The sequence below is a fragment of the Oncorhynchus gorbuscha genome, linkage group LG19 (genome assembly GCF_021184085.1).
Source record: "Oncorhynchus gorbuscha isolate QuinsamMale2020 ecotype Even-year linkage group LG19, OgorEven_v1.0, whole genome shotgun sequence".
Lineage (NCBI taxonomy): Eukaryota > Metazoa > Chordata > Actinopteri > Salmoniformes > Salmonidae > Oncorhynchus > Oncorhynchus gorbuscha.
Genome location: NC_060191.1, coordinates 71,313,756 through 71,340,625, shown reverse-complemented (window position 1 = coordinate 71,340,625; position 26,870 = coordinate 71,313,756). Strand labels below are relative to the sequence as shown.

The 26,870-nt window shown below is 45.6% G+C and overlaps 1 protein-coding gene across 1 annotated transcript; it reads left to right on the top strand.

The window, feature by feature from the left end:
• The first annotated feature begins 1,021 nt into the window (after nucleotides 1-1,021).
• LOC124005141 (vomeronasal type-2 receptor 1) lies at nucleotides 1,022-19,569 on the top strand. Its single transcript, XM_046314120.1, has 12 exons — nucleotides 1,022-1,653; nucleotides 2,200-2,491; nucleotides 2,878-3,120; nucleotides 3,583-3,774; nucleotides 3,915-4,222; nucleotides 4,311-4,431; nucleotides 4,663-4,890; nucleotides 8,344-8,467; nucleotides 9,570-9,730; nucleotides 10,076-10,271; nucleotides 10,950-11,385; nucleotides 17,708-19,569. Exons 1-12 carry the CDS (start codon nucleotides 1,412-1,414, stop codon nucleotides 18,021-18,023), a joined length of 2,859 nt encoding a protein of 952 aa, XP_046170076.1. The 5' UTR covers nucleotides 1,022-1,411; the 3' UTR covers nucleotides 18,024-19,569.
• Nucleotides 19,570-26,870: the final 7,301 nt, after the last annotated feature.

The window sequence follows — 26,870 nt, the reverse complement described above, 5'->3', positions numbered from 1 at the left end:
CTTGAGGGAGGCTCAGAATCTTGAGGGAGGCTCAGAATCTTGAGGAGGCTCAGAATCTTGAAGGGAGGCTCAGAATCTTGAGGGAGGCTCAGAATCTTGAGGGAGGCTCAGAATCTTGAGGGAGGCTCAGAATCTTGAGGGAGGCTCAGAATCTTGAGGGAGCGCTGCTGCTCTAGTAGATCTTTGACCGCATTTATCTTTCTGTTTTGGCTGCCTATTGGCTACTTACAGAAGGCCCATAAAAACAGATAAGGACTTATCCTTACTGAATGCGTCACCTCAGGTGAGTGTCTAGGGTATAGCGTTGGGGACAGTTCCATCACGACAGGGCAATAAATCAACTATATTTGTCATTTATTTGAAAATGTATAACCCATATCTGCATATCCAACTGCTTCTGTTCTGGCACAGTCCCTGCTCTTCAGAACCCAGGTTGGAGACTCTGTTTGCATGTTGCTTATTTATTTAGGACATAAAAACATGTAAGTCTACTTCATTAAGTATGTATTGTAATGGTGTGCGTTTTATTACAATAAATTATACATTTGGGTTTCAGTAGGCTTAAAGTGTCAACTCGAGAAGCCACCTGTTTGTGCAAACTGAACACCGCCAGCGATACTGTCCCACCGGTGTCTCTCCATCGCGGGGGTTCAGGTGTTCCTCTCCCTGATGATTGAAGGACAAGTGTCGACAAGCTCAGACTCACGGCAGGGAGAGACCCAGAGGACGCTTCGGAATAAACGATACAGTATGCCGAGGTAATTACTGAGCATTACGGCCAATGTCCCGTGAGCGCTCATTCGCATCTCCAGTGCAGATCACCACATGGTGCTGCCAATTAAATCAGAGCCCCGTGGCGCTTTGTGTTATGTCGTTAACAGGAATACAGACAGACAATCACATGCCAGACAATTCATTGGTACTTTATTTTTTGAATTTTCTAACTCATAATTAGGCGTCCCACTTTACACAAGGTTATTTAGCCTACACTTCTACTGTCATGTGTCCTTCATTTATAACGTTGTAATTTTGATTAGAAGGCCAAAAATACAAAACCCTATAGGCTATTATAAAGTAATGCAAGCGACACAATATATATTTTAACACTAAAGCGCATATAGCCTAGGCCTATAATCTGCTCAATTCTTAGTTATTATTTGTATTACACAAGTGAAATGTAAATTATTTTCATGAATTTATTACAGCCAATAATGTTCATAATCTATGAACCGCAACAGTCCTTTTTGTTTATCTCGTGTCTCCATGAGGAGGCTGTTTTGTCAAATGATGTTATGCAACACTGGCGATACTCATCTCCTGAGATTTGGCAGAGAGGCACCTGTTTGTACCGATGCTGTTTCTTCAGAGCCCGACACTGTGAACTAGCTACTTTATACCACACGTTCACATCATGGATAATACTGGATTCAGTTGGAAATACCGGTTACTGTGTGGATTATGTGCTTTTCTCCACTTTCACGCGTCCATCTCGGCGGAGTCCACCTGTAAACTGAAGGCCAAGTTTAACCTGAACGGCTACAGGAACGTAGATAAGAAAAAGGTGGTCGTGGGAGGGATGTTTCCCGTTCACCGCCGCACCGCCTCAGCCAATACCAACAGCTCATCCGTGCCGCTGTCCCTGGGATGCGAGGGGTGAGTACCGGTGAATATTTAGTGTCATGGGATACAATCACATTATATTACTCAGGAGTTTAAGGCAGTTAAACTGGATTGCGAGGTGGACAGAGTGACGGTGTGAATGTGGGAACATTTTCGAAATTAGAGTAAGTTAGTCCTGTTGTATTTCAAATATTATGTGAATGCTATTTAGAACCAGAACATTCTGGGAATTGCTTCTCGACTGAGTCACCCCCCTCCTCCTCCCCTCAAGGTCCTGCTCCCTCATCCAATCGGTGACTCAACAATCACCATCATCCCTAAACTCTCCCTTCAGCCCCCTAGATCTGAACTGCTCCTATATTAGTCAATAAACTAAATTATGATGATCTGGGCTTGTTGTCATTCCACCAATATTGTGATCGTTTGTCGCCCTCTAGTGGCGGCGTAATGCAACTGCATTACCTTTTATAATATATTGCAGATACAGCACTATTCAAGATGGTAACTACTACTATTATTACTATTTCTAACTCTTTCCCATCATCATTATCACCGTCATCATCATCACTTCTCATCCAGGTTTAACTTCCGGACGTTTCGTTGGACTCAGACAATGCTCTTCGCCATTGATGAGATCAACAAGCGGACAGACCTCCTCCCCGACACGGACCTGGGATATGTCATCTACGACTCCTGTTTCACCATCTCCAAGGCTGTGGAGGGCACCCTCACCTACCTGACGGGGCAGGAAGAGGCCGTGCCCAACTACCGCTGTGGCACAGGGGCTCCCCTGGCCGCTCTAGTGGGGGCTGGGGGGTCAGACCTGTCCATCGCCACCGCACGCATACTGGGACTCTACTATTTCCCCCAGGTATCTCTGTCTATCTACATATTAATACATGGACTCTCTCTCTCTTCACTGCAGCTCCTATATCTATCTAGGTGTGGTGTGGCCTAATCCAGTGGACATTTTCCTCTTCTCCCTCTCTCCTCTCTCCCTCTCTCACCCTCTCTCCCTCTCTCCTCCTCTCTCCTCTCCCTCTTTCCTTCCTCTCTCGCTCTCCCACTCTCCTCTCTCTCTCTCTCTCCCTCTCTTCTCCCTTCCTCTCTCCTCCCTCTCCTCTCTCTCTCTCTCTCTCTCTCTCTCTCTCTCTCTCTCTCTCTCTCTCTCTCTCTCTCTCTCCTCCCTCTCTCATCCTTCTCTCATCCTTCTCTCCCTTTCTCCTCCCTCTCTCATCCTTCTCTCCTCGTCTCTAGGTGAGTTACTCGTCGTCCTGCTCTGTGTTGGACAGTAAGTTCCAGTTTCCCACCTTTCTGAGGACCATCCCCAACGACGTCTACCAGTCTGAGGCAATGGCCCGCCTGGTGCTGCACTTCGGCTGGACCTGGGTGGGAACCATCGCCGCAGACGACGACTATGGGAAGTATGGCATCAAGGCCTTCAAGGAACAGGTGGAGGAGGCTGGGGTCTGCATCTCTTTCTCTGAGACTCTGCCCAAGGTGACCGGTTACTGTTTCTTCTGTTTCTGCCTCTCTTCTTCTCTCTCTTATTCTCCCTCTTATTCTCTCTCTTCTTCTCTCTCTTATTCTCTCTCTTATTCTCTCTCTTATTCTCTCTCTTATTCTCTCTCTTATTCTCTCTCGTATTCTCTCTTATTCTCTCTCTTCTTCTCTCTCTTCTTCTCTCTCTTCTTCTCTCTCGTATTCTCCCTCTTATTCTCTCTTATTCTCTCTCTTATTCTCTCTCGTATTCTCTCTCTTGTTCTCTCTCTTCTTCTCTCTCTTATTCTCTCTCTTCTTCTCTCTCGTATTCTCTCTCTTCTTCTCTCTCGTATTCTCTCTCTTATTCTCTCTTCTTCTGTCTATTTCCCCTCAATTTCTCTCCATCAATTTGCTTGTACCATAAACAAGTGAATAAAGATTTGGAACCCCATCCTCCCTACTGTTTCCTGTCCTGTGCAGGTGAGCTCTCCAGAGGACATCCGGCGTATTGTGGAGACTGTGGTGGAGTCGACGGCTAAAATCATTGTTGTTTTCTCCTCTGATGTGGACCTGAGCCCTCTGATCCAGGAGCTGATCCAACACAATGTCACCAACCGCACCTGGATCGCCAGCGAGGCCTGGGTCACCTCCGCACTCATCAACCAGCCTGGGGTGAGGGGGTCAACTAATGGTTAGGTTCAACCAGGGGTCACAGGGACGATAGAATTAGAGTCAGCAGAGTGACTATTTTTATTCGAAAGCGGTGTTCCCTGATATGTTGGGTGTGTTTCTGTTTCTGTTTCTGCGTCCAGGTGAGTTCATTGCTGGGTGGTACCCTGGGATTCGGTCTGAAGCGTGCTGAGATCCCCGGTCTCCAGCGTCACCTGCTAAACATAGACCCCTACTCCAACCCGCTCACTGAGGAATTCTGGGAAACGGCGTTCAACTGCACGCTGGACTACGGCCGGGCTCTGAGGCTGGCGAAAACAGCAGGGGGGGGCAACACAAGCCTGTCCAGGGCAGTCAGAGGGGTGCCTGAGGGTCTGTGTTCGGGACAGGAGTCCCTGGGGAAACTGAATAATACCTACTCTGACGTGACCCAGCTACGCATCACATACAGGTAGATATGATGATGATGATGATGATGATGATGATGATGACGACGACAGTGATAGCGATGATGATGATGACGATAAAATGTATTACAGTGTGTATAAGGCTGTGTACACTGTGGCCCATGCCTTGCATAACATGGAGATCTGTGAGCCTGGCCAGGGGCCCTTCAACAACAACAGCTGTGCTGACATCACCAAATTTGAGCCTTGGCAGGTCAGTCTGTGTGTGTGTCTGTGTCTGTGTGTGTGTGTGTGTGTGTGTGTGTCTGTGTGTGTGTGTGTGTGTGTGTGTGTGTGTGTGTGTGTGTGTGTGTGTGTGTGTGTGTGTGTGTGTGTGTGTGTGTGTGTGTGTGTGTGTGTGTGTGTGTGTGTGTGTGTGTGTGTACATTTGTAGCTGCATCTTGGGTGTAACCGCTGTAGGTTTAATATGATCCTTCTCCTCTAGTTGATGTACTACCTGAAGAACGTGTGGTTCCACGTCCCCCACACCAAAGAACCTTTATTCTTCCTGGACGGAGATGTGGACGGCTACTATGACATCATAAACTGGCAAGTGAAAGGTGACGGGGAGATCTCCTACGTGACGATTGGCCAATTCAACAGCACAGCAGCCCCAGATGCCATGATGACTATTGACAATGCATCCATAGTGTGGAACAATGATGAGCTGGAGGTCAGTGAGATACTGTAGTGAGAAGACAAAGACAGTGATATGTGTGTACCCTGTCTATCTGACTGTCTCCCTCCCTCCCTCCCTGCCTATCTGACTGTCTCCCTCCCTCCCTGCCTATCTGACTGTCTCCCTCCCTCCCCATCTATCTGTCTGTCTCCCTCCCCATCTATCTGTCTGTCTCCCTCCCTGTCTATCTGACTGTCTCCCTCCCTGTCTATCTGACTGTCTCCATCCCCATCTATCTGTCTGTCTCCCTCCCCATCTATCTGTCTGTCTCCCTCCCTGTCTATCTGACTGTCTCCCTCCCTGTCTATCTGACTGTCTCCCTCCCTGTCTATCTGACTGTCTCCCACCCTGTCTATCTGACTGTCTCCCACCCTGTCTATCTGACTGTCTCCTCCCACCCTGCCTATCTGACTGTCTCCATCCCCATCTATCTGTCTGTCTCCCTCCCCATCTATCTGTCTGTCTCCCTCCCTGTCTATCTGACTGTCTCCCTCCATGTCTATCTGACTGTCTCCCTCCCTGTCTATCTAACTGTCTCCCTCCCTGTCTATCTAACTGTCTCTCTCCATGTCTATCTGACTGTCTCCCTCCCTGTCTATCTGACTGTCTCCTTCCATGTCTATATGACTGTCTCCCTCCATGTCTATCTGACTGTCTCCCTCCCTGTCTATCTAACTGTCTCTCTCCATGTCTATCTGACTGTCTCCCTCCCTGTATATCTGACTGTCTCCCTCCCTGTCTATCTGACTGTCTCCTCCCCCATGTCTATCTGACTGTCTCCCTCCCTGTCTATCTGACTGTCTCCTCCCTGTCTATCTGACTGTCTCCCTCCCTGCCTATCTGACTGTCTCCCTCCCTGTCTATCTGTCTGTCTCCCTCCCTCCCTGTCTATCTGACTGTCTCCTTCCCTCCCTAGCTGACTGTCTCCTTCCCTCCCTATCTAACTGTCTCTCTCCATGTCTATCTGGCTGTCTCCCATCCTGTCTATCTAACTGTCTCTCTCCATGTCTATCTGACTGTCTCCCTTCCTGTCTATCTAACTGTCTCTCTCCATGTCTATCTGACTGTCTCCCTCCCTGTCTATCTGACTGTCTCCCTCCCTGTCTATCTGACTGTCTCCCTCCCTGTCTATCGGACTGTCTCCCTCCATGTCTATCCGGCTGTCTCCCTCCCTCCCTGTCTATCCGACTGTCTCCCTCCCTGTCTAGCTGACTGTCTCCCTCCCTGTCTAGCTGACTGTCTCCCTCCCTGTCTATCTGACTGTCTCCCTCCATGTCTATCTGGCTGTCTCCCTCCCTCCCTGTCTATCTGGCTGTCTCCCTCCATGTCTATCTGACTGTCTCCCTCCCTGTCTATCTAACTGTCTCTCTCCATGTCTATCTGACTGTCTCCCTCCCTGTATATCTGACTGTCTCCCTCCCTGTCTATCTGACTGTCTCCCTCCCTGTCTATCTGACTGTCTCCCTCCCTGTCTATCTGACTGTCTCCCTCCCTGTCTATCTGTCTGTCTCCCTCCCTCCCTGTCTATCTGACTGTCTCCCTTCCCTCCCTGTCTATCTGACTGTCTCCTTCCCTCCCTAGCTGACTGTCTCCCTCCCTATCTAACTGTCTCTCTCCCTGTCTATCTGACTGTCTCCCTCCCTGCCTATCTGACTGTCTCCCTCCCTGTCTATCGGACTGTCTCCCTCCATGTCTATCCGGCTGTCTCCCTCCCTCCCTGTCTATCCGACTGTCTCCCTCCCTGTCTAGCTGACTGTCTCCCTCCCTGTCTAGCTGACTGTCTCCCTCCCTGTCTATCTGACTGTCTCCCTCCATGTCTATCTGGCTGTCTCCCTCCCTCCCTGTCTATCTGGCTGTCTCCCTCCATGTCTATCTGACTGTCTCCCTCCCTGTCTATCTAACTGTCTCTCTCCATGTCTATCTGACTGTCTCCCTCCCTGTATATCTGACTGTCTCCCTCCCTGTCTATCTGACTGTCTCCCTCCCTGTCTATCTGACTGTCTCCCTCCCTGTCTATCTGACTGTCTCCCTCCCTGTCTATCTGTCTGTCTCCCTCCCTCCCTGTCTATCTGACTGTCTCCTTCCCTCCCTAGCTGACTGTCTCCCTCCCTATCTAACTGTCTCTCTCCCTGTCTATCTGACTGTCTCCCTCCCTGCCTATCTGACTGTCTCCCTCCCTGTCTATCTGTCTGTCTCCCTCCCTCCCTGTCTATCTGACTGTCTCCTTCCCTCCCTAGCTGACTGTCTCCCTCCCTATCTAACTGTCTCTCTCCATGTCTATCTGACTGTCTCCCTTCCTGTCTATCTAACTGTCTCTCTCCATGTCTATCTGACTGTCTCCCTCCCTGTCTATCTGACTGTCTCCCTCCCTGTCTATCGGACTGTCTCCCTCCATGTCTATCTGGCTGTCTCCCTCCCTCCCTGTCTATCCGACTGTCTCCCTCCCTGTCTATCTGACTGTCTCCCTCCATGTCTATCTGGCTGTCTCCCTCCCTCCCTCTCTATCTGGCTGTCTCCCTCCCTCCCTGTCTATCCGACTGTCTCCCTCCCTGTCTATCCGACTGTCTCCCTCCCTGTCTATCTGACTGTCTCCTTCCCTCCCTCACTGTCTCCCTCCCTCCCTAGCTGTCTCCCTCCCTCCCTGTCTATCTGACTGTCTCCCTCCCTGTCTATCTGACTGTCTCCCTCCCTCCCTGTCTATCTGACTGTCTCCTTCCCTCCCCGACTGTCTCCCTCCCTCCTTCCCTCCCTGACTGTCTCCTTCCCTCCCTGACTGTCTCCTTCCCTCCCTGTCTGTCTCCTTCCCTCCCTAGCTGTCTTCCTCCCTGTCTATCTGACTGTCTCCCTACCTGTCTCTATGGCTGTCTCCCTCCCTCCCTGTCTATCCGACTGTCTCCCTCCCTGTCTATCCGACTGTCTCCCTCCCTGTCTATCTGACTGTCTCCCTCCCTGTCTATCTGACTGTCTCCTTCCCTCCCTCGCTGTCTCCCTCCCTCCCTAGCTGTCTCCCTCCCTCCCTGTCTATCTGACTGTCTCCCTCCCTGTCTATCTGACTGTCTCCCTCCCTCCCTCCCTATCTGACTGTCTCCTTCCCTCCCTGACTCTCTCCTTCCCTCCCTGACTGTCTCCCTCCCTCCTTGTCTATCTGACTGTCTCCTTCCCTCCCTGACTGTCTCCTTCCCTCCCTAGCTGTCTTCCTCCCTGTCTATCTGACTGTCTCCCTACCTGTCTATATGGCTGTCTCCCTCCGTCCATGTCTATCTGACTGTCTCCTTCCCTCCCTGACTCTCTCCTTACCTCCCTGACTGTCTCCCTCCCTCCTTGTCTATCTGACTGTCTCCTTCCCTCCCTGACTGTCTCCTTCCCTCCCTAGCTGTCTTCCTCCCTGTCTATCTGACTGTCTCCCTCCCTGTCTAATTGACTGTCTCCCTCCATGTCTCCCATCAGACTCCGAGATCAGTGTGCAGTGAGAGCTGCCAGCCTGGTACCAGGAAGGGGATCAGGCAGGGGGAGCCCGTCTGCTGCTTCGACTGCATCCCCTGTGCTGACGGAGAGATCAGCAACGCCACAGGTGATGTATCATTGTGTTCACCTTATCAATCCCTAACAGAGCTTTATTACCACTGCACTCATTTGCACTAGTTTACTCCATGTGTAACTCTGTGTTGTCTGTTCCCACTGCTATGCTTTATCTTGGCCAGGTCGCAATTGCAAATGAGAACTTTTTCTTAAATAAAGGTGTTCTCAACTAGCCTACCTGGTTAAATAAAGGTGTTCTCAACTAGCCTACCTGGTTAAATAAAGGTGTTCTCAACTAGGCTACCTGGTTAAATAAAGGTGTTCTCAACTGGGTTAAATAAAGGTGTTCCTACCTGGTTAAATAAAGGTGTTCTCAACTAGCCTACCTGGTTAAATAAAGGTGTTCTCAACTAGGCTACCTGGTTAAATAAAGGTGTTCTCAACTGGCCTACCTGGTTAAATAAAGGTGTTCTCAACTAGCCTACCTGGTTAAATAAAGGTGTTCTCAACTAGGCTACCTGGTTAAATAAAGGTGTTCTCAACTAGGCTACCTGGTTAAATAAAGGTGTTCTCAACTAGCCTACCTGGTTAAATAAAGGTGTTCTCAACTAGGCTACCTGGTTAAATAAAGGTGTTCTCAACTGGCCTACCTGGTTAAATAAAGGTGTTCTCAACTAGCCTACCTGGTTAAATAAAGGTGTTCTCAACTAGCCTACCTGGTTAAATAAAGGTGTTCTCAACTAGCCTACCTGGTTAAATAAAGGTGTTCTCAACTAGCCTACCTGGTTAAATAAAGGTGTTCTCAACTAGGCTACCTGGTTAAATAAAGGTGTTCTCAACTGGCCTACCTGGTTAAATAAAGGTGTTCTCAACTAGCCTACCTGGTTAAATAAAGGTGTTCTCAACTAGGCTACCTGGTTAAATAAAGGTGTTCTCAACTAGCCTACCTGGTTAAATAAAGGTGTTCTCAACTGGCCTACCAGTTGAGAAACAAATAATAAAAATAAAAATGTGAGTTGGTTTGAATTGAGTCCACAGTTGTTGTTGTTTAAAAAAAAGATATGTAGCTTGAAGGATATTCTAACAACTTTGTTAGATTGTTTCTGTTTCTGTGTGTTAGACTGACCTGACATCTTCTCTGCCTCCTCTGTCAGACGCCAGGGAATGTATCCAGTGCACTGAGGATTACTGGTCTAATGCGGCCCGAGACACCTGCGTCCCCAAGACCATCGAGTTCCTGGACTTCAGTGAACCCCTGGGCATCACACTCATAGTGATATCAGCCGTTGGAGCGCTGATCACCCTGGGTGTGGGGGTGTGTAGCCAAAGGCAGCAAAAACTAGTGGAATATTGGCGAATAGGGTGTTATTGGAGATTTGTCTGTTGGAATTACGAGGAGACATAATTACAGTAAATCGGGTAGTATTCACTGCCATTTATGACAGACAACCTGAACTGTATAAGGGTTTGGGTCAATTCGTATTGAAGTCACTCAGGAACTTAAAAAAAAAATACATTTTCTCCTTTTCAGTTTATTGAGAAATCCTTGAATATGGAATTTGTGAAAAATGTTGGAATTGGAATTTCAGTTTACTACCTGAATTGGGTGACTTCAATTCGAAAGGACCCCAATCCTGGTGTGTATAATATTATACTTCAGATGGTCTTCCTGGTCAACCTGGGTACTCCACTGGTGAAGGCCAACGACCCCATACTGAGTTTCTCCCTGCTGTTCTCCCTGGTGGTGACGTTCCTCTCCTCCATCGTCTTCCTGGGAGAGCCCCAGCCCTGGAGCTGCATGACCAGCCAGGTGGGCCTGGCCCTGGGGTTTTCCCTCTGCCTCTCCTCCATCATGGGTGGGTCAAAGTCTCTCTCTCTCTCTCTCTCTCTCTCTCTCTCTCTCTCTCTCTCTCTCTCTCTCTCTCTCTCTCTCTCTCTCTCTCTCTCTCTCTCTCTCTTACTCTCTCTCTCTCTCTCTCTCTCTCTCTCTCTCTCTCTCTCTCTCTCTCTCTCTCTCTCTCTCTCTCTCTACCTTCTTCTCTCTCTCTCTCTCTCTCTCTCTCTCTCTCTCTCTCTCTCTCTCTCTCTCTCTCTCTCTCTCTCTACCTTCTCTCTCTCTCTCTACCTTCTCTCTCTCTCTCTCTCTCTCTCTCTCTCTCTCTCTCTCTCTACCTCTCTCTCTCTCCTCTCTCTCTCTCTCTCTCTCTCCTTCTCTCTCTCTCTCTCTACCTTCTCTCTCTCTCTCTCTCTCTCTCTCTCTCTCTACCTTCTCTCTCTCTCTCTCTCTCTCTCTCTCTCTCTCTCTCTCTCTCTCTACCTTCTCTCTACCTTCTCTCTCTCTCTCTCTCTCTCTCTACCTTCTCTCTCTCTCTCGCTCTCCAAATCCAGACTAATCCTTTAGCGGCTAGTCTAGCCCTTAAGGAATCATTGGCTGTAAGTGACATGATGGATACTCAGTGGCTACAGTAGAGTACAGCTCTTACCACATTGCTCACACAAACCTCCCCTTTAACCCTGATGACGTGTTGTTCTAGGTAAGGCTGCAGTCCTTATGCTCAGGGCCCGGGTTCTGAAGGCTGCCAGGTCCAAGGCCAAAGCCACTGCCAAGGCTGCAGCTCAGGCCGCCGCCGTTGACACCAGCCCTGATGTCATTGTCACCAATGGCAACATCAACAACAACAACAACGCCGTAACCGCTGGCAACCCCGATGTGGACTCTCTCCGTCCCGCCCACCAGAGGGTCCTGGCTGCCATTGCAACACTGATCCAGGCCGTGGCGTGCACGGTGTGGCTCGTCATCCTGCCACCGCACCCAGTCAAAAACACGGCGGCGCAGAACATCAAGATCATCCTGGAGTGTGACCAGGGTTCTGTGGTCTTCATCTGCTGTGTCTTCGGCTACGACATCCTGCTGGCCCTGTTGGCCTTCGTCTTCTCCTTCATAGCACGCAAACTGGAAGACAACTTCAGGTAGCTAGTCACCTTCATGGCACACAAACTGGAAGACAACTTCAGGTAGCTAGTCACCTTCATGGCACACAAACTGGAAGACAACTTCAGGTAGCTAGTCACCTTCATGGCACGCAAACTGGAAGACAACTTCAGGTAGCTAGTCACCTTCATGGCACACAAACTGGAAGACAACTTCAGGTAGCTAGTGGACCTGGAACTTACTTAGCTTAGCATTTTAAAGACTTGGCTAGCTGTAGGCGAAGAGCTAACATAGACGTTAAGCTAACATGATAATTTTCAGAGTAAATAACTCACGGACACTAGATAGGCTTACCCAATTCTTCCCAAAGGGTCGATACAGCTGGATTCAGATAAACAACATTTCACACACTGATATTTAACCCTTTCTCCTAGGCTGAGACTCCTCCTCCACAACTGAACAGCCAATGCTTCTCCGTTGCTAGGCAGAACCTTAGTGATATCTGTTCTTCCTCACTACATCTAAGCTGACCTCTACACCAAAGTGCTCACTCCTACCCAACTCAAGGCTGTCATGGTGCCTGGTACCAGACTGTCTCTTCTCCTCCCAGAGGATCCCTGATGTCTTCACAGTGACATATCCTGACATAATGTAAACGTTATACATTCCCCTCTCTCCCTCAGTGACATACCCTGACATAATGTAAACGTTATACATTCCCCTCTCTCCCTCAGTGACATATCTCTGACATAATGTAAACGTTATACATTCCCTCTCTCCCTCAGTGACATACTCTGACATAATGTAAACGTTATACATTCCCCTCTCTCCCTCAGTGACATACCCTGACATAATGTAAACGTTATACATTCCCCTCTCTCCCTCAGTGACATATCCTGACATAATGTAAACATTATACATTCCCTCTCTCCCTCAGTGACATATCCTGACATAATGTAAACGTTATACATTCCCCTCTCTCCCTCAGTGACATATCCTGACATAATGTAAACGTTATACATTCCCCTCTCTCCTCAGTGACATATCCTGACATAATGTAAACGTTATACATTCCCCTCTCCCTCAGTGACATATCCTGACATAATGTAAACGTTACATTCCCCTCTCCTCAGTGACATACCCTGACATAATGTAAACGTTATACATTCCCCTCTCTCCCTCAGTGACATACCCTGACATAATGTAAACGTTATACATTCCCCTCTCTCCCTCAGTGACATATCCTGACATAATGTAAACATTATACATTCCCCTCTCTCCCTCAGTGACATACCCTGACATAATGTAAACGTTATACATTCCCCGCTCTCCCTCAAGTGACATACCCTGACATACCCTGACATAATGTAAACGTTATACATTCCCCTCTCTCCCTCAGTGACATACCCTGACATAATGTAAATGTTATACATTCCCCTCTCTCCCTCAGTGACATATCCTGACATAATGTAAACGTTATACATTCCCCTCTCTCCCTCAGTGACATATCCTGACATAACCTGACATAATGTAAACGTTAATCATTACCCTCTCTCCCTCAGTGACATATCCTGACATAATGTAAAGGTTATACATTACCCTCTCTCCCTCAGTGACATACCCTGACATAATGTAAATGTTATACATTCCCCTCTCTCCCTCAGTGACATACCCTGACATAATGTAAACGTTATACATTCCCCTCTCTCCCTCAGTGACATACCCTGACATAATGTAAACGTTATACATTCCCCTCTCTCCCTCAGTGACATACCCTGACATAATGTAAACGTTATACATTCCCCTCTCTCCCTCAGTGACATATCCTGACATAATGTAAACATTATACATTACCCTCTCTCCCTCAGTGACATATCCTGACATAATGTATACGTTATACATTCCCCTCTCTCCCTCAGTGACATACCCTGACATAATGTAAACGTTATACATTCCCCTCTCTCCCTCAGTGACATATCCTGACATAATGTAAACGTTATACATTCCCCTCTCTCCCTCAGTGACATATCCTGACATAATGTAAACGTTATACATTCCCCTCTCTCCCTCAGTGACATATCCTGACATAATGTAAACATTATACATTACCCTCTCTCCCTCAGTGACATACCCTGACATAATGTAAATGTTATACATTCCCCTCTCTCCCTCAGTGACATTCCCTGACATACCCTGACATAATGTAAACGTTATACATTCCCCTCTCTCCCTCAGTGACATATCCTGACATAATGTATACGTTATACATTCCCCTCTCTCCCTCAGTGACATACCCTGACATAATGTAAACGTTATACATTCCCCTCTCTCCCTCAGTGACATATTCTGACATAATGTAAACGTTATACATTCCCCTCTCTCCCTCAGTGACATATCCTGACATAATGTAAACGTTATACATTACCCTCTCTCCCTCAGTGACATTCCCTGACATACCCTGACATAATGTAAACGTTATACATTCCCCTCTCAGAATCCCTCAGTGACATATCCTGACATAATGTAAACATTATACATTACCCTCTCTCCCTCAGTGACATATCCTGACATAATGTAAACATTATACATTACCCTCTCTCCCTCAGTGACATATCCTGACATAATGTAAACGTTATACATTTCCCTCTCTTTCAGTGACATATCCTGACATAATGTAAACGTTATACATTTTTCCCTCTCTCCCTCAGTGACATATCCTGACATAATGTAAACATTATACATTCCCCTCTCTCCCTCAGTGACATACCCTGACATAATGTAAACGTTATACATTCCCCTCTCCCTCTCAGTGACATACCCTGACATAATGTAAACGTTATACATTACCCTCTCTCCCTCAGTGACATATCCTGACATAATGTAAACGTTATACATTCCCCTCTCTCCCTCAGTGACATATCCTGACATAATGTAAACATTATACATTACCCTCTCTCCCTCAGTGACATATCCTGACATAATGTATACGTTATAAATTCCCCTCTCTCCCTCAGTGACATATCCTGACATACCCTGACATAATGTAAACGTTATACATTCCCCTCTCTCCCTCAGTGACATTGTTAGGTTCTAAGCTCTCCACCTGTCTCCCCTACACATCCCCAAAGCCATCTAACTCCTACATCCATCTAACTCCTACATCCATCTAACTCCTACATCCATCTAACTCCTACATCCATCTAACTCCTTCATCCATCTAACTCCTACATCCATCTAACTCCCACATCCATCTAACTCCTTCATCCATCTAACTCCCACATCCATCTAACTCCTACATCCATCTAACTCCTTATCTCCTCACATCCATCTAACTCCTACATCCATCTAACTCCTACATCCAGTCTAACTCCTGACATCCATAACTCCACATCCATCTAACTCCTGAGGATCCATCTAACTCCTACATCCATCTAACTTATACATCCATCTAACTCCTATGAACATCCATCTAACTCCTACATCCATCATCCAACTCTTTTTCCAACCCTGACAAAGTGTCAATCCTACATCCATCTAACTCCTACATCCATCTAACTCGTTACCACATCCATCGAACTCCCACATCCATCTAACTCCTACATCCATCTAACTCCTACATCCTACAGATAAGCATTAACTTGTGATGTAAAAGCTAATCTCGTTCACAGTTGGACACTCTCCTTATAAGTATAACAATGGTCCAAGTTTCACCCAGAATCTAACATAACATATATAAGGGTGTTTTCACATATAGTCAGTCCTCTTTACTAGAATGGATCTCAGTCCTCTTTAAAGTGAACTCTGGGGTAAAAACAAACAAAAAAAGCAGAAGAACTCATGTCTTTGTGTTCACACTGCCTTTTGCCTTTGAATGAGGACTCAACTCTTCTGACAGTGCCCTTCTCTTTACATTCTCATAGCTTTGTTCAGGAAGGAACCAAGATCTTTTTCCAACATTCACTCTGGGTTTTGACAAAGTGCAGGACGAGCCATTCAATCAGAATACGTTGTCGGCACAGCTAGATGTACCTACGTACATTTTGGGAGCTAATAGATTGCATTTAGTTAAAATATGAGACATGATCAATTGTAATCAGAAGATATTATTAACATGTATATTGTATTGCTAACAGAATAAATAGCAATAGAATAACTGCAGAATAAATCATGCAGTAACTGAAAATCGTATACTGTCCCTTTAAGAGCTAGATTAGATGTCCTACCCTATGTTGTGATTCAGCACACATTTTGGTGAGGGTTTATGATGGGGGGGGGGATGGTGTTGCAGTAGTCTAGTGTGAGGGGTTATGACAGTAGTCTAGGGGTTATAACAGTAGTGTGAGGGGTTATAACAGTAGTCTAGTGTGAGGGGTTATAACAGTAGTCTAGTGTGAGGGGTTATGTCAGTAGTCTAGTGTGAGGGGTTATAACAGTAGTCTAGTGTGAGGGGTTATATCAGTAGTCTAGTGGGAGGGGTTATATCAGTAGTCTAGTGTGAGGGGTTATAACAGTAGTCTAGTGTGAGGGGTTATAACAGTAGTCTAGTGTGAGGAGTTATAACAGTAGTCTAGTGTGAGGGGTTATAACAGTAGTCTAGTGTGAGGGGTTATAACAGTAGTGTGAGGGGTTATAACAGTAGTCTAGTGTGAGGGGTTATATCAGTAGTCTAGTGTGAGGGGTTATAACAGTAGTCTAGGGGTTATAACAGTAGTCTAGTGTGAGGGGTTATAACAGTAGTCTAGGGGTTATAACAGTAGTCTAGTGTGAGGGGTTATAACAGTAGTCTAGGGGTTATAACAGTAGTCTAGTGTGAGGGGTTATAACAGTAGTCTAGGGGTTATAACAGTAGTCTAGTGTTAGGGGTTATAACAGTAGTCTAGTGTGAGGGGTTATAACAGTAGTCTAGTGTAAGTGGTTATGACAGTAGTCTAGTGTGAGGGGTTATAACAGTAGTGTGAGGGGTTATAACAGTAGTCTAGTGTGAGGGGTTATAACAGTAGTGTGAGGGGTTATATCAGTAGTCTAGTGTGAGGGGTTATAACAGTAGTCTAGTGTGAGGGGTTATATCAGTAGTCTAGTGTGAGGGGTTATGACAGTAGTGTGAGGGGTTATGACAGTAGTCTAGTGTGAGGGGTTATAACAGTAGTGTGAGGGGTTATAACAGTAGTCTAGTGTGAGGGGTTATAACAGTAGTCTAGTGTGAGGGGTTATAACAGTAGTCTAGTGTGAGGGGTTATGACAGTAGTCTAGGGGTTATAACAGTAGTGTGAGGGGTTATAACAGTAGTCTAGTGTGAGGGGTTATAACAGTAATCTAGTGTGAGGGGTTATAACAGTAGTGTGAGAGGTTATAACAATAGTCTAGTGTGAGGGGTTATAACAGTAATCTAGTGTGAGGGGTTATAACAGTAGTCTAGTGTGAGGGGTTATAACAGTAGTGTGAGAGGTTATAACAATAGTCTAGTGTGAGGGGTTATAACAGTAATCTAGTGTGAGGGGTTATAACAGTAGTCTAGGGGTTATATCAGTAGTCTAGTGTGAGAGGTTATAACAGTAGTCTAGTGTGAGGGGTTATAACAGTAGTCTAGTGTGAGGGGTTATATCAGTAGTCTAGGGGTTATATCAGTAGTCTAGTGTGAGGGGTTATATCAGTAGTCTAGGGGTTATAACAGTAGTCTAGGGGTTATAACAGTAGTCTAGTGTTAGGGGTTATAACAGTAGTCTAGTGTGAGGGGTTATAACAGTAGTCTAGTGTTAGGGGTTATAACAGTAGTCTAGGGGTTATAACAGTAGTCTAGTGTGAGGGGTTATAACAGTAGTCTAGTGTGAGGGGTTATAACAGTAGTCTAGTGTGAGGGGTTATAACAGTAGTCTAGTGTGAGGGGTTATATCAGTAGTCTAGTGTGAGGGGTTATAACAGTAGTGTGAGGGGTTATAACAGTAGTCTAGTGTGATGGGTTATAACAGTAGTCTAGTGTTAGGGGTTATAACAGTAGTCTAGTGTTAGGGTTTATAACAGTAGTCTTGTGTGTGGTGCTGGAATAATGACAAGTCATCCCCGGAAGCTTTGCGTTCACATTGTTCTAAAAAAAACCACGGAATTCAAGCGAACCGAACTCGGAACACCTCTCGAGATGGTCTCTGTTCGATTCACTTTTGGGGCTCCTTTCAGGGGTCTGAGTTCCTTTAGTAGTGTTCACACCGCACACAAAAAAATTCAGCGAACCGCAAAATTCTAAAAAAAAATTGTCTGAAAGGGACCAAGTGTGAGAACACCCTGAGAGTTGTTGCGCTCATTTGAATTTCATTTTGTTACTTGCTTTAGACCATTTTTAAACTTGTTGGGGTTTCTTGATTCCAGTGAGGCGAAGTGCTTGACCTTCGGCATGCTGGTGTTCTTCATCGTGTGGAGCTCCTTCGTCCCAGCCTATCTCAGTACACGTGGTAAGTTCATGGTGGCCGTGCAGATCTTTGCCATCCTGGCGTCCAGCTTCGGCCTGCTAGCCTGCATCTTCCTACCCAAGTGCTACGTCCTGCTGGTCAAGCCCGAGTTCAACACGGAGGATATGATGCGGCCGCGATCCAAACCACGTGACGGGACTGGGACAGGGACCTCGGCCTCGCTTGCTACGGTGGCCACTGAAGTTCAAGCTACGACAGGCAATGTTGATTATTAGGGTTAGGGAGGGACGCACAAACACACACAAACACACACTATGGGCAGACAAAAACACTCATCTGGAAGCACACTAGGGCCAGTGAATACAGGACACGTTGCACTAACTAGGGACGACTCAGCATTTCATTGTGGAGTCTGTTTCCTAGTTTCCTGTGATGTCATAACACTCTATGTAGTTTTTCGACTAATGTATACCAATGGAGTTCTGAGAGAGTAGGACTACAACCAAACACAGTGCTGCAACAGAGAGATATCTATGCTGACATGGATATATATGGTAGATGGATAGGTCCCGTCCTTATGATAACTATATATTTGACTTTATTAATGCTGTCCTGATTTTTTTTGTTGTATTTTTTTTATGAATTAGTTTGAGCCTTAGTTCGTTTTTTTTTTTTTAAACAGTCATTGCTGCGCTGGCTTGCTATGGTGGTAGAAATACACTGTATTTGTGAGATCATTTGAGATGTCTCAGAAAGGTGGCCGTTAAAAATGTATTTGTTGTCAAAATGTCACCTTTTGTACTGTGAATTTAGAGGGATTTTCATTGAATTAGCCTTTATATCATATTTGTATAGGCACATCAATGTCTGAATGTTTCTGTATAGGAATCTGCATAAGTAGCCTAGTGATCATTGGATCATCCACACTGATTGGATGGATCATCCCCTCTGATTGGGTGGATCATCCCCTCTGATTGGGTGGATCATCCCCTCTGATTGGATGGATCATCCCCTCTGATTGGATGGATCATCCCCTCTGATTGGATGGATCATCCCCACTGATTGGATGGATCATCCCCAATGATTGGATGGATCATCCCCACTGATTGGCTGATTGGATGGATCATCCCCAATGATTGGATGGATCATCCCCACTGATTGGATGGATCATCCCCAATGATTGGATGGATCATCCCCACTGATTGGCTGATTGGATGGATCATCCCCAATGATTGGATGGATCATCCCCAATGATTGGATGGATCATCCCCAATGATTGGATGGATCATCCCCAATGATTGGATGGATCATCCCCTCTGATTGGATGGATCATCCCCAATGATTGGATGGATCATCCCCACTGATTGGCTGATTGGATGGATCATCCCCTCTGATTGGATGGATCATCCCCTCTGATTGGATGGATCATCCCCTCTGATTGGATGGATCATCCCCTCTGATTGGATGGATCATCCCCACTGATTGGCTGATTGGATGGATCATCCCCTCTGATTGTAAATGTTCTCGTAGGGAAGTAAAGATGTATTGTTAACATGGCCTGCCTGTCCTTTATTTGACTTGAAGTTTACTTGCTTTCCTTTACTGAAAGTGGATTGTAAAGTAGGGATATTGTTACAGTGGTGGGCAATGAGCCAACGAGAGGCAGGTTGGCTACAGGTGGCAATCAACGATTTACATATACACTAGAGGACTAGATTTAAGCCACCGTGACTCCATCTTGGCACTCCACCAACGTTGTAAAATATATTTTGGAAGCTATTGAAATGCATTTATCAAGGTCTACATTTATTTTTTGCCACTTTTATTATATTATAGACACATTATTGCATACTTATATATTATATTATGTGAGCTAAACATAAAAATGAACAAAAATGAAACGTTTTCCTTCATCCTACACTGATTGAAGTGATGAATGGTGATGACATTGAAAAGGGATCATAGTTTTCACCTGGTCAGTCTGTGCTATGGAAAGAGCAGGTGTTCCTAATGTTTGGAACAGTCAGTGTATAAACCCTAGATTGCTGATGCTATGTATTGGCCATTGAGATGCTTTGAAGCCACCAGTCGGCCATATTGGCTCTCCCCAGTAGGAATGAATGGAATTCTACAGCATTTCAATGTAATGTTTGAAGGACAAAATTACATTGATTTGATGCTGTACTGAGGACAGTAACATTAGTCATCAAAAAAACATTTAAGAAGGATTTTTAAGCCCTGAGACATGGATTGTGTATGTGTGCCATTGAGAGGGTGAATGGGGCAAGACAAAATATTTAAGTGCCGAAATAAGTGTATCAAGAATGATCCCAACACCCGAAGGACATCCAGCCAACTTGACACAACTGTGGGAAGCATTGGAGTCAACATGGGCCCGCGTCCCTGTGGAATGATTTTAACACCATGCAGAGTCCATGCCCCGACGAATTGAGGCTGTTTTGAGGGCAAAAGGGGGTGCAACTCAATATTAGGACAATGTTCCTAATGTTTTGTACACTCAGAATATACATACAATTGGTGCTTGAAAAAGCTGTGGTGCCAGAAGCACATGGTAGTAGGAGTTTGTTGGGGCTGCTGTAGTTTTAGGTGTTATTTTTTGCTCAAATATTTTTGGGGACACACACACAAGAATTGTGTTTAGGTACTTTGTAAAAAAAAGACAAGTATGCTATTATTATATAAACATAATAGAGCATACAGAAATAAAAAGACCCAGAGTTATAGGTACAAAATAAAGAATACAAAATAAGATATACGGAACAAGGACAGGTAAAAACATAGAGGTCAGATGTCACCACCCATCCCTACATTATCCCCCCCAAGACTGTGTGCACAGCTGTCATCAAGGCAAAGGGTGGAATCTCAAAACTCAAATATATTTTGATTTGTTTAACCCTTTTTTTGGTTACTACATGATTACATATGTGTTATTTCATAAATTTGATTTGATTTTGAAAATTTTATTTCACCTTTATTTAACCAGTTAGGCAAGTTGAGAACAAGTTCTCATTTACAACTGCGACCTGGCCAAGATAAAGCAAAGCAGTTCGACACCATACAACAACACAGAGTTACACATGGAGTAAAACAAACATACTGTCAATAATACAGTAGAAACAAGTCTATATACAATGTGAGCAAATGAGGTGAGTTAAAACCTGTTAGGGATGATGCGAATTTTCGCAGCTTTTTGTTAAAAATCGCGCAACATTTCAAAGTCCTGCTACTCATGCCAGGAATATAGTATATGCATATGATAAGTATGTGTGTAGAGAAAACACTCTGAAGTCTCTAAAACTGGTTAAATCGTGTCTGTGGCTATAACAGAACGTGTTTAGGAGTAAAAATCCCTGGGAAAACTGTTCACCAAAAACACAAAATAAATATTAATCCGCCAGTCAATGTATTGTTTAAGGGGAGAGAAAATAGATGAGGATCCGATTCGAATCCCTACAGCTTCCACACGATGTCGCCAGTACTGGCATTTCATGGCTGCTTTATCCTTGGTTAGATGACGTATAGGCACTTCCTGTCTTGGGGCTCACCGCAGGATGTTATGAAAGTGAAAACATGGACGATGATTTCAAGACTTGCTGCTATCGAATACAGATCGCCCCGTGATCAATCTGATAGATTATTAACGTCTATTAATACCTAAAGTTGGTTTAGAAAAGTAGTTTGAAGTGATTTGTAAAAGTTTATAGGCAACTTTTGTAATTTTAAAAAGTGAAGGGGAATTTTCCTGGATCAGACCGGCCTTCATAAAATGACATTTTGACTATACAATGACGGATTTAACCGGGAAAAAGTCCCAATTGTGATGTTTATGGGATATATAGGAGTACCAACAAAGAAGCTCGTCAAAGGTAATGAATGTTTTATATTTTATTTCTGCGTTTTGTGTAGCGCCGGCTACCGCAAAATCTTTTGTTTAGGTGTCGTTCAGGTATTTTGGGGGGTGCATGCTATCAGATAATAGCTTCTCATGCTTTCGCCGAAAAGCATTTTACAAATCTGACTCGGTGGCTAGATTCACAACGAGTGTAGCTTTAATTCAGTACCTTGCATGTGTGTTTTAATGAAAGTTTGAGTTTTATCGAAAACTATAGGTGGCGCTCTGAAATTTCCGCTGATTGATGTTCCTCCACAGGAACTCAATTCCGCATCATCCCTAAAGGGAGGTAAAGGCAAAAAAAGGCCATGGTGGCAAAGTAAATACAATATAGCAAGTAAAACACTGGAATTGTAGATTTGCAGTGGAAGAATGTGCAAAGTAGAAATAAAAATAATGGGGTGCAAAGGAGCAAAATAAATAAAATTAAAATAAATACAGTAGGGAAAGAGGTAGTTGTTTGGGCTAAATTATAGGTGGGCTATGTACAGGTGCAGTAATCTGTGAGCTGCTCTGACAGTGGGTGCTTAAAGCTAGTGAGGGAGATAAGTGTTTCCAGTTTTAGAGATTTTTGTAGTTCGTTCCGGTCATTGGCAGCAGAGAACTGGAAGGAGAGGCGGCCAAAATAAGAATTGGTTTTGAGGGTGACCAGTGAGATATACCTGCTGGAGCCCGTGCTACAGGTGGGTGATGCTATGGTGACCAGCGAGCTGAGATAAGGGGGGACTGTACCTAGCAGGGTCTTGTAGATGACATGGAGCCAGTGGGTTTGGCGATGAGTGTGAAGCGAAGGGCCAGCCAACGAGAGCGTACAGGTCGCAATGGTGGGTAGTATATGGGGCTTTGGTGACAAAACGGATAGCACTGTGATAGACTGCATCCAGTTTGTTGAGTAGAGTATTGGAGGATATTTTGTAAATGACATCGCTGAAGTCGAGGATCGGTAGGATGGTCAGTTTTACAAGGGCATGTTTGGCGGCATGAGTGAAGGAGACTTTGTTGCGAAATAGGAAGCGAATTCTATATTTAACTTTGGATTGGAGTGGTTTGATGTGAGTCTGGAAGGAGAGTTTACAGCCTAACCAGATACCTAGGTATTTGTAGTTGTCCAGTCAGAGCCATCCAGAGTAGTGATGTTGGACAGGCGGGCAGGTGCAGGCAGCGATCGGTTGAAGAGCATGCATTAAGTTTTACTTGTAATTTAAGAGCAATTGGAGGCCACGGAAGGAGAGCTGTATGGCATTGAAGCTTGCCTGGAGGGTTGTTAATACAGTGTCCAAAGAAGGGCCAGAAGTATACAGAGTGGCGTAGAGGTGGATCAGAGACTCACCAGCAGCAAGAGCAACATCATTGATGTATACAGAGAAGAGAGTCGATCAAAGAATTGAACCCTGTGGCACCCCCATAGACTGCCAGAGGTCCGGACAACAGACCCTCCGATTTGACACACTGACCTCTATCAGAGAAGTAGTTGGTGAACCAGGCGAGGCAATCATTTGAGAAACCAAGGCTGTCGAGTCTGCCGATGAGGATGTGGTGATTGACAGAGTCGAAAGCCTTGGCCAGATCAGTGAATACGGCTGCACAGTAATGTTTCTTATCAATGACGGTTAAGCTGTCGTTTAGGACCTTGAGCGTGGCTGAGGTGCACCCATGACCAGCTCTGATACCAGATTGCATTGCAGAGAGGGTATGGTGAGATTCGAAATGGTCGGTAATCTGTTTGTTGACTTGGCTTTCGAAGACCTTAGAAAGGCAGGGTAGGATAGATATAGGTCTGTAGCAGTTTGGGTCAAGAGTGTGTCCCCCTTTGAAGAGGGGGATGACCGCAGCTGCTTTCCAATCTTTGGGAATCTCAGACGACACGAAAGAGAGGTTGAACAGGCTAGTAATAAGGGTGGCAACAATTTTGGCAGATCATTTTAGAAAGAAAGGGTCCAGATTGTCTAGCCCGGCTGATTTGTAGGGGGTTCAGATTTTGCAGCTCTTTCAGAACATCAGCTGACTGGATTTGGGAGAAGGAGAAATGGGGAAGGCTTGGGCGAGTTGCTATGGGGTGTGCAGTGCTGTTGACCGGGGTAGGGGTAGCCAGGTGGAAAGCATGGCCAGCCGTAGAAAAATGCTTATTGAAATTCTCAATTATAGTGATTTATCAGTGGTGACAGTGTTTCCTATCTTCAGTGCAGTGGGCAGCTGGTAGGATGTGTTCTTATTCTCCATGGACTTTACAGTGTCCCAGAACTCTTTTGAGTTAGTGTTGCAGGAAGCAAATTTCTGCTTGAAAAAGCTAGCCTTGGCTTTTCTAACTGCCTGTGTATAATGGTTTCTAGCTTCCCGGAAAAACGACATATCACAGGGGCTGTTCGATGCTAATGGAGAACGCCATAGGATGTTTTTGTGTTGGTTAATAAGGGCAGTCAGGTCTGGGGAGAACCAAGGGTTATATATTTCTTGAATGGGGCGTGCTTATTTAAGATGGTTAGGAAGGCATTTAAAAAAAAACAGGCATCCTCTACTGACGGGATGAGATAAATATCCTTCCAGGATACCCCGGCTAGGTCGATTAGAAAGGCCTGCTCGCTGAAGTGTTTCAGGGAGCATTTGACAGTGATGAGTGGAGGTCGTTTGTCATGTTTTGTCATTTATTATCTTGTCTTGTCCCTGTGCTTCCCATTCTATTCGTTTCCCTCTGCTGGTCTTATTAGGTTCTTTCCCTCTTTCTATCCCTCTCTCTCCCCCTCCCTCTCTCACTCTCTCGCTCTCTCTTCTCTCTATCGTTCCGTTCCTGCTCCCAGCTGTTCCTGTCGTGTCGTGTTTTCCTCAGATGCTGCGTGGTGAGCAGCAGGTTGCCTCGGGAAGGCACTTGAACCAGACAGACTCAGACACCTGCTCACCACGCAGCATCTGAGGAAAACACGACACGACAGGGCGATACACAAACACAGCACGGTGAATTCTAGACAAGGAACCGACAGGACAGGAACGGAACACAAAGGAAGAAATAGGGACTCTAATCAGGGGAAAGGATCGGGAACAGGTGTGGGAAGACTAAATGATTGATTAGGGGAATAGGAACAGCTGGGAGCAGGAACGGAACGATAGAGAGAAGAGAGAGCGAGAGAGTGAGAGAGGGAGGGGGAGAGAGAGGGATAGAAAGAGGGAAAGAACCTAATAAGACCAGCAGAGGGAAACGAATAGAATGGGAAGCACAGGGACAAGACAAGATAATAAATGACAAAACATGACACGTTTAACCGCTGACCCATTACGGATGCAAGCAATGAGGCAGTGATCGCTGAGATCTTGATTGAAAACAGCAGAGGTGTATTTAGAGGGCAAGTTGATTAGGATGATATCTATGAGGGTGCCTGTGTTTACGGCTTTGGGGAGGTACCTGGTAGGTTCATTGATCATTTGTGTGAGATTTAGGGCATCAAGCTTAGATTGTAGGATAGCTGGGGTGTTAAGCATGTTCCAGTTTAGGTCGCCTAGCAGCAAGAGCTCTGGCAATCAGTTCACTTATGGTGTCCAGAGCACAGCTGAGGGCAGAGGGTGGTCTATAGCAGGCGGCAACGGTGAGAGACTTGTTTTTAGAGAGGTGGATTTTTAAAAGTAGAAGTTCAAATTGTTTGGGTACAGACCTGGATAGTAGGACAGAACTCTGCAGGCTATCTTTGCAGTAGATAGCAACACCGCCCCCTTTGGCAGTTCTATCTTGTCTGAAAATTTTGTATTTAGGGATGAAAATTTGTTGGTGTTCTTCCTAAGCCAGGATTCAGACACAGCTATAACTTCCGGGTTGGCAGAGTGTGCTAAAGCAGTGAATAAAACAAACTTAGGGCGGAGGCTTCTAATGTTAACATGCACGAAACCAAGGCTATTACGGTTACAGAAGTCATCAAAAGAGAGCGCCTGGGGAATAGGAGTGGAGCTAGGCACTGCAGGGCCTGGATTCACCTCTACATCGCCAGAGGAACATAGGAGGAGTAGGATAAGGGTGCGGCTAAAAGCAATAAGAATTGGTCGTCTAGAACGTCTGGAACAGAGAGTAAAAGGAGGTTTCTGGGGGCGATAAAATAGCATCAAGGTATAATGTACAGACAAAGGTATGGTAGGATGTGAATACAGTGGAGGTAAACCTAGGTATTGAGTGAGGATTGGAGAGATATTGTCTCTAGAAACATAATTGAAACCAGGAGATGTCATCGCATGTGTGGGTGGTGAAACAAATAGGCTGGATAAGGTATAGTGAGCAGGACTAGAGGCTCTACAGTGAAATAAGCCAATAAACACTAACCAGAACAGCAATGGACAAGACATATTGACATTAAGGAGAGGCATGCTTAGTCGAGTGATCAAAAGGGTCCAGTGAGTAGTGAGGTTGGTGGGGGTCACGGCGATTCAGACAGCTAGCCAGGCCATCGGTAGCAAGCTAGCATAGTATGGAGGTCTGTTTTTAGCCACCTCGTGCGTTTCCGTCGGTAGGATTAGTGGGGTTCCGTGTGGTAGAGGGGATCAATCCAATTCGCATAAAAAATAGATATACTCTAGTTATAGAGAACCAAGAAAAAATAAAAAAACAATTGTCCGATAGATCTATTCAGATAGCAGCCGATAAGACAGCTAACGGTTAGCAGGCCGCAGATGGGCATTCAGGTAACGTCGCGATGGAGGAGCCAGCCGGATAACTCCCTCGGGAAGATATCGTCCAGTTGGGAAGGCCCGGTGGGGCTCCGCGTTGGCATTAAAACGGCGTCCGGATAGGTGATGTCTTGACGTCTTCACTATTATTCAAAGTAGAAAATAGTAAAATAAGGACAAACCCTTGAATGAGTAGTTGTTTCCAAACTTTTGACTGTTACTGTATGTGAGAATGTGAAACCCTTCAAATCAGTGACATGCAAATGTCCTTGTCCAGAGTTAGGAGTCTCTCTTCAGCCTGATGTCAAACTCGGCTCACGATGATGGATTGTGAAATAAGAGAAATTGATCACATTTGAAATGAGTAGGTCGATGTCATTGTGTTTTCAAACAGAGCCTTGTTTACAGAGAGCTGCTGACATCTCCCCAATGAACAAAGGAGGGAAAGTGATACACTGTTAATCAGTAGTGACAGACACTCTGAAGCAATGCAGAGTGGTGCCTCTGTGATCTTTCAAACGGGATTGATTGCTGCGTCCTTGTGATTAATCATAGTCCTTGTAGCAGG

Bases quoted from the DNA above. Each gene is read 5' to 3' on its own strand.
- LOC124005141 (XM_046314120.1), top strand. From the start codon at position 1,412: ATGGATAATACTGGATTCAGTTGGAAATACCGGTTACTGTGTGGATTA. The intron at 3,121-3,582 runs GTGACCGGTTAC...TGTCCTGTGCAG, and splicing joins TCTCTGAGACTCTGCCCAAG to GTGAGCTCTCCAGAGGACAT. The intron at 4,432-4,662 runs GTCAGTCTGTGT...CTTCTCCTCTAG, and splicing joins CCAAATTTGAGCCTTGGCAG to TTGATGTACTACCTGAAGAA.